This window comes from Sciurus vulgaris, assembly GCF_902686455.1.
Source record: "Sciurus vulgaris genome assembly, chromosome: 8".
Classification (NCBI taxonomy): domain Eukaryota; kingdom Metazoa; phylum Chordata; class Mammalia; order Rodentia; family Sciuridae; genus Sciurus; species Sciurus vulgaris.
Window position 1 is genome coordinate 141,545,723 of NC_136468.1, and position 15,244 is coordinate 141,560,966.

Sequence of the window (15,244 nt, forward strand, 5' to 3'; positions counted from 1 at the left end):
TAGTTCATTCATATTTTCATTAATTCTCAGCTTTATCACCTAGATATCCTAGAATAACTTCATGTTCTTTTGATCGACTGAGCATTCTTTATTTTTGTCTTTGAAATTTAGAATTTTCTATTACTATTAGTTTTTAAGTATTAATATTAGGTTGAGCCATATGGAAAAATCTTTGATTCAGCCTAATACTAATAGAGATATCTGGTTGAAATAGACTTATCATATGAATATGATTTTTAAAACACGGATATTTTAACAGACTTGACTAAAATATTTTGATCACTATAACAGCCTACTGTAAGAGTATTTAGCCTCCATATTTTATTTTTTATTTTCTACCTATTATTCAGATTTAATTTGATGAATGAATCTGTTTCTTGCCCTGAAGTTAATTAAGCCTTTTTTAAAAAAGATACATGGAAACATTGAATTCTCATTTATTCATGTCCCAATTATTATGGATAGCCTATATACTCAAACACATGTACTTCATCCTTCTGTAAATTGGTTTTTTAATGTATGAACTACGATAAAATTCAAAACAATTCAGTTCTCAAAATGTATACTTTTAAGTGTACACCATATGCTATTACCGTTTTGTGAGAATGAAGTTGCAGAGGATCATCTGACTACTTCTTGGACTTTATCAGTTAAAATAAAAGCATTTATTTATTGTAATAACAAAAGGAATTGCTAGTCATGATGAGAGAAGTGACTTCTAGTCTTATAAGTGGGGAAAGATCATATTAGGAATGCCAGATCCCTATAGACCAGTAATTTTAAATCTTAGTGGTTTGTTTATATTCAAATCATAGAACACTTCTGAGGGACATTTTCCTGCTTACTTCCTATGATGGTTGGTGCCATATATATAATTATGCTGAATGTAGTTATACAAATTAATATGAGAATTTTGTAGATCAGTGCAAAATAAAAAAAAAAATGCCCTTGATTAACTGCTGGTTGGAGTCAGTAGTTTTATTCCATTAGGATCATTACCCCAGAAATAGGTGATGTCTATTAGCTACCTCTCTCTTGATTGATGTGGTGTATCACCTGTCTTTCAAGAAGAAAAATAATCAACAAAAAGGACATGTCAATAACTATGCTTATTTTTTTTTAAACTTAGGATTAAAATAACAGTAAGATTTATCCCCTGAAAAGTATTTTTTGGGATGTTTAATACTCACCCTGAGGCTGGGAACTGATTGGGTTACTCACAGTAACATTTTAACGGTATTTTTGTGTCTGAGTCAGTGAAAATGACAGTAAGATAAAAAACTGAAAGAAAATGAAAGGACTTTGAGTTCCTTATCTTGAATTAAATAAATGCTTTTTTTTTAATGTTGAGTTGTTTCATACCTCCAAAACAGTCATAACTAAAATTATAAGGTGAGCATTATACTACAAGCTCTGTACATTAAAACTATTTTAAAATTAGAAGTTTTATTCATGTATTCTTCACAGATAACCATAGATTTTTAAGAAGTCTCAGTAAACCACAGACGACAGTGTTCAAATTCTAGGCAGGTTTCAGGCATTATGTATTGGATGGTTTTCTTCTGTTACGGAAGATTCAGTATTCACATTGTGTGGGCCATTATTAAACAGATGTGTGTATGTGCTTTAATATGCTGATAGTTTATATATATTATGTGTTGATAGAGTTGGTAGCATAATATGATTTCTGATTCCCTTGAAAAATAAATGAGTTGAGAGGCATACAAAAATAAATACTAAAATAAGAAATCCTAATAAGTTACGCTTTACAAGACATTAAGAAATAAAAAGCAATGTACATTAAGTGGTATTGTGCTTTATCCTAAAACTACCACATATGTAGCATTACACATAAGCAGAATTTCTCTTCTAATGTGTAGCTTGTTCTCTTCTCCCCTGCATAGTACTGGTAAGTCCATATGGCTTAAATGGCACGCTAACAGGCCAAGCATATAAAATGTCAGACCCAGCCACCCGCAAGTTGATTGAGGAATGGCAGTATTTCTACCCGATGGTGCTAAAAAAGAAAGAGGAATTGAAAGAGGAAGAAGAGTTGGGATATGATGATGATTTCCCCGTGGCAGTCGAAGTAATTGTTGGTAAGAGAAAATATTTTGCCCAAAGAACTTTATTCTATCTTCTTAATCTTCCTTAATTTAAAAGATAATCATTCAGGTTCGTGAGGAACAATCTGTAATTTTCCCATCTTATTTTTTATTCTCTCGACACAGTGGTATGTGCTGAATAGTTATCTTGCCTGAAGCAGCAGTAGTCCCTGTATTCCAAATGTTATTTCATCAGGTTGGAGTGCATGTTCAAACAGCTATTAAGAAAGGGATGAAACGTATCACTTTTGTTAGCACTTCAGTTTCCTGTTGAACTTTGACCCCGACCCCTGGAATAGTAAATTTGACTCTCCTGTGTGAACTCTTTCTCAGGCCTGGCTCTCTTTCCTTACAGGTGGTGTTCGGATGGTCTACCCTTCAGCTTTTGTTTTGATCTCTCAGAATGACATCCCAGTTCCTCAGAGTGTTGCCAGTGCTGGAGGCCATATTGCAGTTGGGCAGCAAGGGCTTGGTAGTGTGAAGGACCCAAGTAACTGTGGGATGCCTCTGACTCCTCCCACCTCTCCAGAACAGGCGATCACAGGTGAGTGTGACTGAGCAGTTTCCTGGGTAGAAGAGATCCCAGAAAGTCACATCTTTCCCTTGCCATGGTACAGGTGAACAACATGGAGAAATTCCAGGTGGAATTTCTGGAAGTAAGAGATTCCACGTGGAAGAGATGGAGGCAAGAGAATATTTAGGGCTTTTACAACATGGGGAAGAAAAATTTGAAACAGAATATTTTATGTTTCAGAATTTAATTGTGTCCATATTAGCCTTTACTCTAATTGAATAGTTTTGGTTGTTGATTCTAAGTTTTGTACACCATCTATACCTTTGCCCAAATGGCTATTACTAACCAAGGACACGTCTTGGACATTTCTCTTTCTGTGATAATATAGAGTATTACCTTAGAACTCTGAATTAATGCTTTGTCCTGTCAGTTATCTGTCTGTAGTAATAATAATTTTAATTACATGTGAAAAATTTGACAGTGTGGAAAGTCTTCCTTCATGGAAAAATTTAGGAATTATTTAAATTGGGAACATTTTTACTTTCTTTGTTCAGTAGTGTATTTCCTATATTAAACTTTTTTTCTTTTTGTAGTGACCTCATTTTAATTGGAAATTTGGGTCACTAAGGAAAGTATATTCATCATACTTGAGCTAAAATGAGATTATTTATGGGCATTTAATGTGAGCCATGTTGGCAGGAACATCAGAGTAAATGAAATCTTGGCTTCTAAATTTTGAAAACAAATTGCCAAGCACTGTGTGTGCTTACATGGTAATATCTGAACTTGCTGCATAGTGAGCATTCAGTAAATGTTTGTGGTTAGTGAACATATTGGGGGAAAGCCTAGAGTTTGTGATTGAACAGATCTTGTCTTGCTATACATTTTATAAGGTGAATGGACCATATTTAATTCTCATACTTATTTTGAAGCTCAGTTTCCTTTTCTGTTTAAATATATACTTTACAGGATTGTTAGATGTATTAAGTAGGGTACATGAAAGTAACTTTTAAATAATAATAGCACTATACAAATGGAATATAAATATAAAGTCCAGAATATTTAAAGCAGTATTTAGAATTCCAGCACATTATTAAATTGTCTGGAAGTAATTATGCAGATACCATGTGGGAGACAGAAATGGACAACATGTAGTCTCTCTCTCCTCTCTCTCTTTCTTAAAAGGCCCATATGTTTGCTGAGATGGTGAAAAAAATTTTTTTTTTTTTTTTTGCAGTTGGCCCTCTGTTTCTGCAGGTTCCCCACCTTTTGATTCATTCGATTGCAGACTGAAAATTCTCAAGCAAAAAAAGTTGTGTCTATACTGAACATGTACAGGCTTTTTTCCCTTTGTCACTGTTCCCTAAACAACAATGTCTAACAATTATTTACATAGCAGTTACATTGCATTCAGCATGATAAGCAATCTAGAAGTTATTTTAAGTATAATGAGAATGTATGTAGGTTATGTGCAAACACTACTTAATTTTAATATAAGGGATTTGAGCATCCATGAAGTTTGATTGTGAGATGAGTCTAGGAAACAGTCTCCCATGGCTTCAGAGGGATGACTGTACATCCAGATATAATTTAACAGCAGAGAATTTGGATGATCCCCTTAGAAAAGGATTCTGTCATCAACCATTTTATTACAGTGACTTAAATAGAAAAAGAAAAAAATACTTACACAATCTTCTGTAATAATCATTATAGAGAAGACATTTATATAAACCCTAGAATTAACAGTATTTTGAGAAGTTTTAGTTTTGTTTGGATTTTAATAATTGCACCACATTATTTTTATCAGTTTTTTGTTTATCTTTTTGTTTGCATTCCACTAGAATTGATGAGTGCATGTTGCCTTAACCTGATTAGTTCAGAACCCTACATTTCACAGTTCAAAAAGAAGAGGTTTTATTTATGGTGGATTTCATTGTGGACTTCATAACTCTAGGTCTTCAAGTTTCTTCCCCCTTTACTCTTTGTATGGTATTATGGCTGGCCTCAGAGAAATAATTCCTCTGATGCTGCCTCGTTCTCTAAAATAAACTAAATAAAAGGTTCTGATATCCTTTTACTAAAATGAATTTGCCCAGATTTTCAAGTCACAGAATGTTGAAATATACCTTAGGACCAACAGGGAGAATCCTAATCTCTCTAACATTGAACATTGCTGTGTTTTTCTAGATATAGGACTGAATGGATTATTTCACCCCTTAAAATGGCCGAGAGTCTCCTAGATTAGTAGGGGCATAAGAAGGCCAAATGGTTGGTGAAATCATTCATACCTTATCTGGATAGGTACACCCACTTGCCTCTTGTGTTTGATCTGTGGAGGTCATTGGAGGTAACAGCATTCAGTGTGCAGTCACCAGCTTATAGGACAGCCTTGTTTAAGTCTATGTAAGACAGCACCCATAGTTCAGTGTGGTTGTTAAGTGCTACTGCAGAGCACCCCCACTTCCCTCCCATCAGAGCAGTGTCTGTTGCTTGTTTTCCTCTGCTTTCTCCTTTGGGGGTCATAAATCATTCTTTCATGAACTGTGGGCGTGTGACTTCTTTAGCTATTTTATAGATGTTTGGGGATGAAGAGGTTGTTATCTACTTCTGTTTCCTCAGTTGCCTGTTTGTGTAATAGGCATTTGAAGACCAATTATAAAATTGAAATGTTGGGCTGGGCTGTGGCTCAGTGGCAGAGCACTTGCCTAGCACGTGTGAGGCACTGGGTTTGATCCTCAGCACCACATAAAAAAACAAATAAATAAAATAAAGGTATTGTGTCCATCTGCAACTAAAAAATACATATTTTATAAAATATATTTTTCTTTATGTATTTATATAAAATATGTGTGTATATATATATATATAAATGAATTTTTTTGCACAATGAAACAAGGCAGAAAACTTTAAGGGTGGAATGAAAAACCAAATTTCTTGTCTCCTTTAATTGATCTCATTTAATATAATTTAATATAACAGTACATTTTGGAGGAACAAGAAGGGTTTAATTCTTTAGAATGTAAGCATTTGGGTTTTATTTTGTTTTGTTTTTTTAAAAGTAGAGATAGGCCTGACCATTCAGCCTTGAGTAATGATTGTATTACACTGATGCAAAGAAAATTTAGTTTGTGTTATAGGATTTTTTTCTTTCTTTTACAGATAAGAGTGACATTTTCCAGAGTGGTTACATTGATTCTTTTGGTCAAGATGTTTTGTATCATTGTTATGTTGAGAATAAAACCCACAGTATATTTATTAAATTAAGTAAAAGTAATTGAATCATAATTTAACATTAGAAATTGACTTTGTCTTATATGAAACATAAGCAGTAAAAAATACTCACACGATACTCATATCATCAATGGTCATAGTAAAAAGAAGTGGATTATACTTCAATTTTAGTTGGAAAACTAAGTGAACTTATTAGAGAGAAACCTGTGAATTTTTAATCCTTAACATAAAATGTTGAGACAACCCTTTATAGTATTTTAGAACTAAACTTTCATAAATACTGTCAAGCATGAGGACAAACAGTTCCACACACAAATTTGAAATTTGACCTTGTTAAAAGCTTTGTGCTATTAAGTTCTTTCTCCTCAGACACTGTGTGCTGTTGTTACACAACCATTTTTGCTAAATGGGCATAAAGCTCCCTCTGCTGCTTTGTTCTGCCTTGAAACTTATTTGCTGGATTCAGTTTTTAAAATTCAAAATGATCAGTGCACATTTGCATCTTTAATATTGCAATTATGAGTCCTTCTTTGTGAGTTGTATCCAGTCCATGCCTCTATATGTGTGTTCCCTGATGGCTTTGAGTGGTGATCGTATCAGTTACTTTAGGGAAACACTAAGACTCACACAGGCAGAATGGAGGAGGGGGACAATAAACTACCCTGACACAAATTCACTCATATCTACCTGTGGTGTTATTGCTTGGGCTAAGGACAAAGCCACAGTGAATATGAATCTCAACAATTAAAATGCATATTTTAATTAAGATATCAGTCTGTGCATGAGGAGGCATTTTTAGAAAATTCTAACACTCCAAATTGCCTTTGTTTTCCAGGTGAGAGTGGAGGTATGCAGAGCGCTGCCAGTCACCTAGGTTCCCAAGACGGGGGAACAATAACTATGCACAGTCCAAAGAGATCGGGGAAGATCCCTCCGAAACTCCACAATCATATGGTCCATCGAGTCTGGAAGGAATGCATCCTCAACAGAACCCAGTCCAAGTACGTTTTCTGGATTATGTCTGAGTCATGATTTAGTCACCATCTCCTATTTTGCTGCATGAAGAGAGTCAGTCACACTGTACTGTGTGACCAAAGTTGAGAGGTCATTGGATTGTTGTTTCATCTTTTTAAATTTAATAGAATGAAATTCAAAACAATGATGAATTGTATAGAGGGAAATGAGGGGAGGAGAGTGGGCAGGGGAAGGAAAGATGGTGGACTGAGACAGACATCATTACCCTCTCTACACGTATGATTACATGAAGGATGTGAATCACATCCTTCATAGAAATGAAACAACCATAGAAATGAAAAGTTGTGCTCCATTTGTGTACAATTTATCAAAATGCATTCTGCTGTCATGTATAACTAAATAGAACAATAAAAAAGAAGTATCAAGAAAAAGAAACAAGTAAAATGAGGACATTTTGATTTGATTTACATTTTCCAGCATGGATGACTCAGATTCACTGTCGGGACGGTCATCAGTGGGCTTGGTCCTCCTCTGTATTCCAGTCTATGAATGCTTTCCAGTTGTGAAGGGAAGTAGCCCTCTCTGACAGTCGACTGTTCTGCAGTGGCTTTACGTTTTAATTGACAGTACCTAAATGGAACCGAGGGGTGTATATTAGCTGCTGTGCCCCTGTTTGTTGGTTTGAGGAAACTAAATCTTTTCTTCCCCTACCCAGCTTTCCTTCCCTTTTTCTTTTCCTTCTTTCTTCTTTCCTTAACAAATTTTCTGGGGGAAAAAAAAAAGGAGAATCAATTCTAAAAACAGAACTTCTGGTGATTATTTTAATTACCTCAGTGATAATGACCCCAGTAGCCGATAAATATTATTCAACTTGCTAAGTTTTATGTTAACATAATCATCAGTTTCATATCTCTTTTAATTGTGGGTGAGATGTCCACTTTGTTGAATAATTCAGGTAAACAAAGGAATCTCGATTCTCTTGAACAGAATGAATATGGACCTTCTTGTTAATAACTGCTAAGAAGTCCACTCATTTAGAAGTCAACCAAATGTTCCTAAGTGAATACTGTTGAGAGTTTTACATACGGATTTAAAATGGTCTTTTGGACCCGGCTTTTAGCAAATTCATACTAAATATTTATTGCTCAATGAATTGATTCTAGAATAGGCCACTGAATGTGTCATAGATAAAATTTAAAATAATTGTAGTGGAAAATCATATCCCATTGTACAGCTTAAGAAGTATCTTTAGTCACTTAGAAATGATCCTTTCCTTTAGAATAGTCATTACAGGTAATTTTTCTTCCGTCTGCACTGCCTAATTTCCAAGTTAATGTTTTCTTTTACTTATTGTCTTTTGTTTATCATCACCAACTTTACATCTCCACCACCTCTAACAGACTTGAGCCTCCTACCACTAGCACAAAGTGGGGAAGTGAGACATCCAGGAAGGTAGGGGAGAGTGGGGCGCGAGAGAACTCCCTATAGAGCTACCATGGAGCCACTTTGTAGTATTAGCTGTGCCTAAATCAGAAATTCTTATTTTCATTATGTTATAATAGAGATTTGCCTTTGGTACTAACTATCAGTTATACATGGAAGAAGTTTTTTTTTCCATCTTCCACTTCACATTAAGAGTGCTGGAGCACTACTCTTAAATGTTAATAAGTACTAAAGGAGTTTTAAGAATGATTCAAACAATCTATCAGTGTATGTAATTTATGGATACCATGAAAATGTTAATTTAGAATATTATTTGTACATAATTTAGGTGACCTTTTTAAAAAAGCAAAAACTAATTAATACCTGATATATCATCTGTGTTAATATGTGCATTAAACTTATACAGGAATATTTTGGATTCTGCTTCAAGAGTGTAGAGCATGTTCTCCCTTCCACACAGTTTCTCTGAACCAAAATATCAGCAGGATATCTTGACTGTATGATGTATGAAATGTATTCAAGTCTTTTTAGCATTTGTCTTCCCAGGGTAATGAGTGTTACCTCATTGTTTACACATAAGTCATATTTTGCACCTTTTTAGGAGGAGCCAAATGTCAACTCCAACTCTTGAAGAAGAGCCTACTAACAATCCTGCTACCTGGGATTTTGTGGATCCAACCCAAAGAGTCAGCTGTTCTTGTTCCAGGTGGGTAATGAAAAAAGCAAACCTGTCATCCAGGAGAAGGATGGCAGAGATCGTGGCCCATTTCCTGGCCTCCCCGACCTCTTCTCCCTGTCTTTTTGTTTTGTTTTAAATTCAAGTAAGGAAGAAAACAGTCTTTTCTTACATGCAGATGATACAGTTTTATTGTCAGGAATCAGAAAGCGCTTAATAGACAACTGGCCCTGTCATAAAATTGTTCCCACAAATTCTTTTCAGTGAGCTGCTTTAACACTTTAAAGGCACCAGTTTGGCAGGACATTCCCTACCATTTAAATGATTTGATTTGATTTTAAAAAGCGATACATATTGAAAACAGGTTGGCTCAAATTAGTAGAATTTTCCTTAAGTAGACCTTCTGTAGGTAATTTGATGGTTGTTAGGGTGTTTTGGAATGACTGTGGCAGGTGTTTGGTAGCACTGCTGAAAGCCAAAATTGTGATCGTCGCATTATAAGTGCTCGTTCATTTAGAAGTTTGAATAGGCTTCCAGATTGTTCTCTGGAAGATTTTTGCATTCCTCATACCTAGTCCCTTGACTTAGCACTCATTGTGGCAGTAGAATATCTTGCCATGGATTTTCATGAGAGTTCTTAAAATTTTTAAGTGGATTTAAATCTTATCCAGCAGCTCATTTGACTGTTAGAGCACATCTTGATGATTTTTTCACTTACTGGGCAATTTAAAGTAGCTATTTCTAAAGTATATATTTTCAAATTTGGCACTGCTAAATATTTATGAAAAGTTCAGTTAAGTGTATTTAGAATATGGCCATTAATTTCTCTAATTTAAGTGAAAAGTTCTTAATGTGGCATTGTGTGCATTGACTTGAAGACAGGGAGGTGGTCCATATGCCCCCTAAGAATGTATATAAACCTTTTTGTGTACCTAAAATGAGGAAATGATTTTGACACCCTCTTTCTATTCTCCCCTGCCCTTTATGGTGATTTTCTTATCAAGCTCTGCCTTGGCAGCCAACCTCTTGTTGAAAGGTGTTGTATCAACTTAATGAAATGGATAGTTAATTTTCTGGGAGATGTTTTTGAAGAAATTGTTCATTAAGAGTCCTCTATCAGCTTGTGAGGATCTCTCTTTGGTCTTTGCATAAGTGTGGTGTGCTACAGCTGAATACCTGCTATCTGGGTATTATTTATTTTCTATCTAGGTTGCTGTGAATTGGGTGAGAAAAGTATTTTTCTGTTAACATTGATTTATGGGCAGTGTGCACAGGCATGTTTTGGTCCACCTTTAGGAAGTACATAGAATATAAATTATAATGTCTATAACTTGTGCCTTCACCTTATATTTCCTGCTGTTTTTCTTAATCTAGATTTCTCATGTTAAAGGAAAACCCTTTCACTGATTTAGTCCACATTTTTAGTAGCTACTTTGAATTATTTTGGGGTACTTTTCAGTAAATAAATAGATGATGTTCTTCTTTTTGTGCTCCAAAATTACTGCTCTGTTTCTTCACCATATTCTTATAACTTTGGGTCTTTTAAAATATTTTTTAGTAGATGTATGCATATCAGGGCAATACCCCTGTGGACTTCCAAATATGTATCTCTAGACCTGACTTCTCACCTGGGCTCTAGTTTTGTATTCTTGGTGGTGCTTTTAAGAAATATCCTTGAGGCTGGGCACACTTTCCATCTCAGCAGATCCTCTTGCAAGCTCAAGGCCAGCCTGGGCAACTGAGGGAGCCCCTGTCTCAAAATTTAAAAAATTTAAAGAGGAGAGGAGGTTGAGGGTGTAACTCAGTGGTCAAATGACCCTGTGTTCAATCTCCTGTTAACCACCCCCTCCCCCCCCCCAAAAAAAAAAAATATATATATATATATAAAAGCAACAAGCAAGAAAGAAAAGAAAAAAAAGGAAAGAATAATGAAATATTCTTGGAATTGGGGATGTGGCTCAGTGGTAGAACACTTGCCTAGCATGCACAGGGCCCTGGATTCAATCCCCAGATTCTTAATATTAACATTTCAGTTTCCCCACATACTAGGTCCCTTACTGTCAACCTTTTTTTCCCCTTTTCAGCCTAGCAATTTAATCACTTGCCTATTTTTCTTCATTTTCTGAATCTAGTCTGTCTTCAGTTCATGAGACTCCCTTTGAAATGTCTACTATCATCCTTTCCTCATTTTTTTTATTCACCATGTATTTTTACCCTGTCCGACTCTGCCTCTGGTTTCTTCCTGCTCAATGACCAGTGCGCCTTTTGACCTGATCTTCCTGCTGTCTGCTCTTGTTAGGTTTCTTTCCTACTCAGATTTGTCAGGATGGTTTGTTATCTACAGGCACATTTCTCATTCTGACCATTTTGCAAGGTAACTGAGTCATTTAATGCAGTCCAAAAGAACCTGCTTTATAAGATCATCTCCTTTATGAAAGTCCTTACTGTGAAGAGTCTGCCATAAAGTTTCTATCTGATATTAGACTACAGTGGTTAAACGCTGAGAAAATCCCAATCAGAAAGGTTTTGTGTAAAAGATTTTTAGAGCCTAGATTGTAAAATAAGTACTCCTAGAAGATATAATTGAAATATTTTCTGATGCAACACTCACCTGTTAGAGTACTGCGTTCTTATTGCTTAGTGTACACTGTTGGCTGAACTGTCTGTAGCCTTCTGCTTAGACAACCTTCTTCAAAATTAGGGATTCTAATTTTATCTTCTCAGAATAGCCGAGACTTGGGCAAGAGTGTTTTCAGGTCATGTGCTACAGGGTCACCAAATCCATGACATGGAGTGATCCTCTTCTCACATGATTTCATGGCCTTGTGGAGCAGGGTGGCTATCGTGCTGTCCCACTAAACCATCCCATTATGCCACACAAATCCGTTTTACTGCCCACTAGGGCATCATTTAGTGTGATGCAGCAGTAATTTAATGCCACCCTAGTGGCCTCAGAGAGTTACTGCTACACCGCAGGAGACCTTCCATTTTTTCCCTGGGAGTGATTTATACAGTGGGAGGAACTGACTGGCCTGCTGTGTGGCTTTGTTGGCATCATCCAGCAGACCTTGCTCTACCATTTCTGACACCCATGCCCAGAAGTATGTTAGGGTGTGAGCACACTTGTGTTCTTTCCTAGCTGGTCGTAGCTGCACTTGTATGTCGTTTGACGATCTGTCTCATTTTCATCTGTGGTCTGTAAAATCCAAAGTTGTCTTTTATTCCTTCTTTCCTGGTTAAAGTGGCAAATAATTTTTAAATTATTTATCCTATTAAATGTTCATAGGAGTTGACCCTTATTATTTTACTTTCACACTTTGGGGGGAGATTTGCGCAGTAATTTTATTCCCAGCTTAAAACACTAGAAGCCATTACACAGGAATCTGTGTAAGAGTTAGTGAAGTGTTATAAAACTGAAATCTAAAATGTTGTTTGTTTGTTTCTGAGCAGATGATCTTGTGACTCTGAAGGTTTTAACATACAGTTAAGAGTAGATTATATGAGGCCCTCACCAAATTAAAACCATAAGGAATTTTTTCAAATTGGTAATTTTGTAGCCATTAGAAATATATTAGTTCACCTTTCTTGTTAAGTCCATTTTTTACCTGCTTAGCTTGTATGTGACTGATTCTTCATATTCTGTCAGGCTGTGTTGTATTTTGTAGTCATTATAATCATAATTAAAACCTGGAAGAAGCTTTTAAAATGTATTAAGTCTTCTAATGTGTGCATAAAAAGATAGCTTTGTCAAAGGTGTCTCTTGTATGTACACTGATGCAGTTATTTTTATCGATGTATCACTGACTTCATTTTAACTCTTACTTTAGGCATAAGCTTTTAAAACGGTGTGCAGTAGGACCCAGTCGACCTCCCACAATGTCTCAACCAGGGTTCAATGCAGGACCATCATCGTCTTCATCTTTACCACCTCCTGCTTCTTCTAAGCACAAAACAACAGAAAGACAAGAAAAAGGAGACAAGTTGCAAAAGAGACCCTTGATACCATTTCACCATAGGCCCTCTGTGGCTGAAGAGTTATGCATGGAACAAGATACACCAGGACAGAAGCTAGGGTTGGCAGGGATGGACTCCTCCTTAGAGGTGTCTAGCAGTCGGAAGTATGATAAGCAAATGGCCGTGCCTTCCAGAAATACAAGCAAGCAAATGAATCTGAATCCTATGGATTCACCTCATTCCCCTATTTCCCCTCTGCCACCAACACTCAGTCCTCAGCCACGAGGTCAGGAAACAGAAAGTCTGGACCCACCATCTGTCCCTGTGAATCCAGCCCTCTATGGAAATGGGCTAGAACTTCAGCAGTTGTCTACTTTAGATGACAGAACTGTCCTCGTAGGCCAAAGACTGCCTTTGATGGCAGAGGTCAGCGAGACAGCCTTATATTGTGGGATTAGGCCCTCGAACCCAGAGTCATCAGATAAGTGGTGGCATAGCTTCCGTCTCCCAGCCAGCGATGATGCTGAGTTCAGGCCTCCAGAGCTCCAGGGTGAGAGATGCGATGCCAAAATGGAGGTGAACTCAGAGAGCACTGCACTGCAAAGGTAAGGTGACCCCTTCACCACCCACCTGTCATGCATCACAACAGGGGGCTCCCAGAATCGGGGCTGTCCTCATCTCTCCCTGCTGAACCAGCAGGCCCCATATTAACCTATTGTAGTCTTTGCATATTGAAAATGTTTGAGTCAAATAGTTTGTCCTTCATGAGGTATAGCACACATGTCATAATTTAAATACACTAGCATGTGAAGGTCTTTTTGTTTCATTTCGATACACTCAGTGTGTATTAATTTAGTTTTGGCCTGTTGTTTGCTAATCAAAGAATATATCTTTATGAGACTTTTCATATTAATAGCTTTCTTTATCTGATGACACTTTTGAGGAAGGCTTTGCAAGCATTCAGGTATGTATTACACATCTAGTATTTTTAATGCTTTGGAGCCACCCATTGTTCTAAATACTTTATGTAGATTATCTCATTAATCTTTACCACAGCCATATCATTGTGCTGATTTTATAACTAGGGTTTTGCAGAGAAAATTTGAACCTTGTCTCTCTGTCCTGAGTACTGTTTTTAAGTAGAATCCATGGAATTGGAGACAAAGACATGTTAGGTTCTTGATGAAGCCTGCTAAATTTTATTTAATCACCAATATGATCTTAAAAAGAAAATCACAGTGTAGATGAATTTTTAGTTTTTTAAAAAGCTTAAATTCTCTAAATCATAAATCCTTTTCTTTTAAAATAATAATTTTACATTGTTTATCTTGTTCAATTTGTCATTTATTTTCCTTTTTAGACTCTTGGCACAACCTAACAAACGGTTTAAAATCTGGCAAGACAAGCAGCCCCAGATGCAGTCACTCCACTTCCTTGACCCATTGCCTCTGTCGCAGCAACCTGGAGACACGTTGGGAGAAGTCAATGACCCATATACCTTTGAAGATGGTGACATAAAATACATCTTCACAGCAAATAAGAAATGCAAACAAGGGACAGAGAAGGATTCCCTGAAAAAGAATAAGGTACCATTTACCACAGAGCAAATCTAGCACGGTGTGGTTTTCTATCCATGTTAATGCAACATGTGTGGGAAGACTTGAGGCAGAATGTTCTAGGTAGTCTTGCCTGATTGCTATGTCCCCATATTCATGCTCTTGGTACTATTGTATTGAACAGCGTATTGTTCCTTTTTATGTCATGGCTTACCTTTGTTTAAAAGTCAGCCGAACATAAATGAAGCTGCATATTTTCCAGGCTATAGCTTCTACAGTGCATGTTTCCTCTCATATGCTAATTCTTGTTGGCCTATGCTCCCTGCCTATTTCTTTTTAAATATTATTCAAAAATACCCAAAGTGTAAACAAAAAAAAATGACAACAATAGTTTATCTACCATTTATTGAGCGCTTAATCTACTTTACTGTGCTAAGCGCTGTACCTGTATATTCTCTGAATGGTAGCAACATTATCCATAGACTCTTGAGTATTAATTTTACTAGTTTCATTATCATACAAATGAGTACTGGGTGTGTCTGCTGTCTTTAACCTTAAATTTTAAGACATTCTAAAATACCGGGACATTTAAAGAGATACCCTTGAGAGTGGAGGAAGAGTGACAATTAAAAGAGGCCAGTGTAGTTGAGGGGAATGTTTTTCAGATTCCTTTACAAAAATCTGTGTAGATCCAGAAGGCTTCATCTATAATGCAGTGTCTAAAATGTTGCTAAAGGCAGCTTTTAACACCACAGCAGGTCTGCAATCAGTTGCCACCAGTACTATTGTG

The 15,244-nt window shown here is 36.3% G+C and overlaps 1 protein-coding gene across 4 annotated transcripts in view; it reads left to right on the top strand.

Moving 5' to 3' along the window:
• The window catches only part of MED13L (mediator complex subunit 13L), a 290,375-nt gene that overhangs the window by 230,850 nt on the left and 44,281 nt on the right, over positions 1–15,244 (top strand). For all 4 annotated transcript variants that reach the window (XR_013765965.1, XM_079152455.1, XM_079152456.1 and 1 more), the window contains 6 exons: positions 1,905–2,099; positions 2,461–2,649; positions 6,686–6,851; positions 8,870–8,974; positions 12,772–13,503; positions 14,259–14,484. Coding sequence is in view for 3 of the 4 variants with exons in the window: in XM_079152455.1 (XP_079008581.1) it covers positions 1,905–2,099; positions 2,461–2,649; positions 6,686–6,851; positions 8,870–8,974; positions 12,772–13,503; positions 14,259–14,484 (1,613 nt within the window). In the remaining variant the exon portion in view is untranslated. The remainder of the gene's footprint in view (positions 1–1,904; positions 2,100–2,460; positions 2,650–6,685; positions 6,852–8,869; positions 8,975–12,771; positions 13,504–14,258; positions 14,485–15,244) is intronic.